The sequence below is a fragment of the Microtus oregoni genome, unplaced genomic scaffold (assembly GCF_018167655.1).
Source record: "Microtus oregoni isolate MIOR12 unplaced genomic scaffold, Mior012 000054F_ref0000373, whole genome shotgun sequence".
NCBI classification, from domain to species: domain Eukaryota; kingdom Metazoa; phylum Chordata; class Mammalia; order Rodentia; family Cricetidae; genus Microtus; species Microtus oregoni.
This window is the reverse complement of record NW_024543830.1, coordinates 6,984,412-6,987,319: the sequence shown is the minus strand read 5'-3', so window position 1 is coordinate 6,987,319 and position 2,908 is coordinate 6,984,412. Positions and strand designations below refer to the sequence as shown.

Below are 2,908 nucleotides of genomic sequence, written 5' to 3'. Positions count from 1 at the left end.
TATACTTCCTGGCTGGTTACTGGGCAATCAACTTTTTTTTTGTTTGTTTGTTTTTTTCGAGACAGGGTTTCTCTGTGGTTTTGGAGCCTGTTGTGGAACTAGCTCTTGTAGACCAGGCTGGCTTCAAACTCACAGAGATCCACCTGCCTCTGCCTCCCAAGTGCTGGAATTAAAGGCGTGCGCCACCACCACCCGGCTGGCAATCAGCATTTTATTAAAACAATATGAGTAAAAAATTTTAAAGTGTACAAGAACATTATCCCACAACATCCATGCCATGACACATTACATTGACCAGTACAACACTGCAGTTACAGGCATCTCTATTAGGGTAGAACTTTTACAACCCAGAATCCTTACGGAAAGGGCCAATACCACAGAAATGGCCAGACAATGGGCAATAGTTTTTTATTGTTTATATGGTATTAGAGGAGTGAAAAATGGCCCCTTATGGGAAAGAGCTGCTAAGTATGCTCACTGTAGCCATTGACGCATGGTGATACTTAATTTGTGTGTCTTCAAGAAAAAAAATATCAACAGGTTATGACACAAGAAAAAAGCTTTGTAAATATGATGTGATTCTATGAGTGTCCTGAAAATGGAGGAAACTGTGCAGCTTACTACCTGGAACGTCTGTGATCTCTTTTCTCATCATGCCAATCATTGCAGTCACTTTTCACAAAATAACTTTTAAAACAGACACCACACACACACACACACACACACACACACACACACCAATACATCATAAGGCTAGAGACATGGTTCAGCCGAGCAAGCATGAGTTCTGAGTTTGAATTCCATGGTCCATGTAAAGGCAGAGAGAGCAGCACATATCTATAATCCCAGTGTTCCTCCAGCAAGTGGTCGGTGGACACAAGAGAATCCCTATAAGCTCATGGGTCAGCTAACCTGATACTTGCAGTGACCAGCAAGAGACCCTTCCTCAAAAAGGTGAAAGGCAAGAACAAATACCCAAACTTGTTCTTTGACCTCCACACATACACCATCACCATGATACATGCCTGTTTGTTTTCTCTCTCTCTCTCTCTCTCTCTCTCTCTCTCTCTCTCTCAGATTTTTTAAACCATATGGAAAGCACATCTGAAATGAGTTTTTATTGTTTTTTTTATACCTGGGGGAATTTGCCTACATATGTGTCTGTGCCCTTAAAGGCCAGAAGAGTTGTGAGCTGACATGTGGGTGCTGGAAGTTGAACCTGGCTCCTCTGTAAAAGTTCTCAGTGTTCTTAATTACTGAGCCATCTCTCCAGTTACCCCAAGTTAAATATTTTTAAAAGTAAAAATTATTTTTTCAGAGTGGCAATCGGAGTCTTACTAGAGCGCAATCATGTCTATTATGTCCTATAACGGAGGGGCCGTCATGGCCATGAAGGGAAAGAACTGTGTGACCATCGCCGCGGACAGGCGTTTCGGAATCCAGGCCCAGATGGTGACCACAGACTTCCAGAAGATCTTTCCCATGGGTGACAGGCTGTACATAGGCTTGGCCGGGCTGGCCACCGACGTCCAGACAGTTGCTCAGCGCCTCAAGTTCCGGCTGAACCTGTATGAGCTGAAGGAAGGTCGGCAGATCAAGCCCTACACCCTCATGAGCATGGTGGCCAACCTCTTGTATGAGAAGCGGTTTGGTCCCTACTACACAGAGCCTGTCATTGCCGGGTTGGACCCGAAGACCTTTAAGCCCTTCATTTGCTCTCTAGACCTCATTGGCTGCCCCATGGTAACTGACGACTTTGTGGTCAGTGGTACCTGCTCCGAACAGATGTATGGGATGTGCGAGTCTCTCTGGGAGCCCAACATGGATCCAGAACACTTGTTTGAGACCATTTCCCAAGCCATGCTGAACGCCGTGGACCGGGATGCTGTCTCGGGCATGGGCGTCATTGTCCACATCATCGAAAAGGACAAGATCACCACCAGGACACTGAAGGCCCGGATGGACTAACCCTGCGCCCTGGTCCTGGTTTCCTTTTGTTATTTTTCTTTTTAATAAAATTGCTTTTCTTTCAAAAAAAATTATTTTTTCATTATTCTCACAAACATTGCTTCCAGACCATAGCTTCCCCTCCCTCTACTCCTCCCAGTTCCCTCTCCAACTCCCCCCAGATCCATTCCTCCTTCATTTCCCTTCAGAGAAGATCAGCCATGCCAGGGATATCAACTGAACATGGCATAATAACTAAAAATAACACTAGGCACAAATGCTCATGGGACTATAGATTTTTCTAATCTTAAAAGCACACATTTTGCTTACAAACATAAAAATCAGTAATTCAAGGAATTTAAATAATAAGCATTCAATTTATTAAACAGAACTTGGAACTTGCCATTAAACTCCAATTTATGGTATTTATGGAAATACCAAAACAGATCAAAACTATTCCTTAATGGAGAATGAAGAACTCTCATAGACTTGGCTTCTTTAGACCGACAACTGTTGCATCACAATAGAGCTGAATGGAATATGGCAAAGTCCCATTTTATAATGTACCTGCTCACCAAATGGGAAACCATGGATCAAGGTGACCTATGTCAATGGTCAGATCACTGCACAAACCCTGTCTGTGGAGCCTGTCTAAACAAATACACAAACAAAATTGAATTCGCCCTTAGGAGGAAATGAGCCTGACTATATTCCAGTCTCCCAAGGGAACCCTAATACTGTAGATGCAGAAATAACACAGTTCCAAATTCTATGTTTTAATAAGCAGTTTGGCATACAGATGGGTAGACTACCTAAAGTTGACATTACCTTTGAAAGAAAACAATGAATAAACACCTAACTATACACATGATAATCCTCCCTCCGAAAATTCCTCTTGTTTTATTGGCTTTAAGTTTATACAAACTTCTCCCTAGCCAATACACTTCTTGTCATAATTACA

At 42.7% G+C, this 2,908-nt stretch overlaps 1 protein-coding gene across 1 annotated transcript; it reads left to right on the top strand.

The window, feature by feature from the left end:
• The first annotated feature begins 1,350 nt into the window (after window positions 1–1,350).
• LOC121438020 (proteasome subunit beta type-3-like) lies at window positions 1,351–2,039 on the top strand. Its single transcript, XM_041638200.1, has one exon. The coding sequence runs from the start codon at window positions 1,351–1,353 to the stop codon at window positions 1,966–1,968; it is 618 nt and encodes a 205-aa protein (XP_041494134.1). The 3' UTR covers window positions 1,969–2,039.
• The last annotated feature ends 869 nt before the right edge of the window (window positions 2,040–2,908 follow it).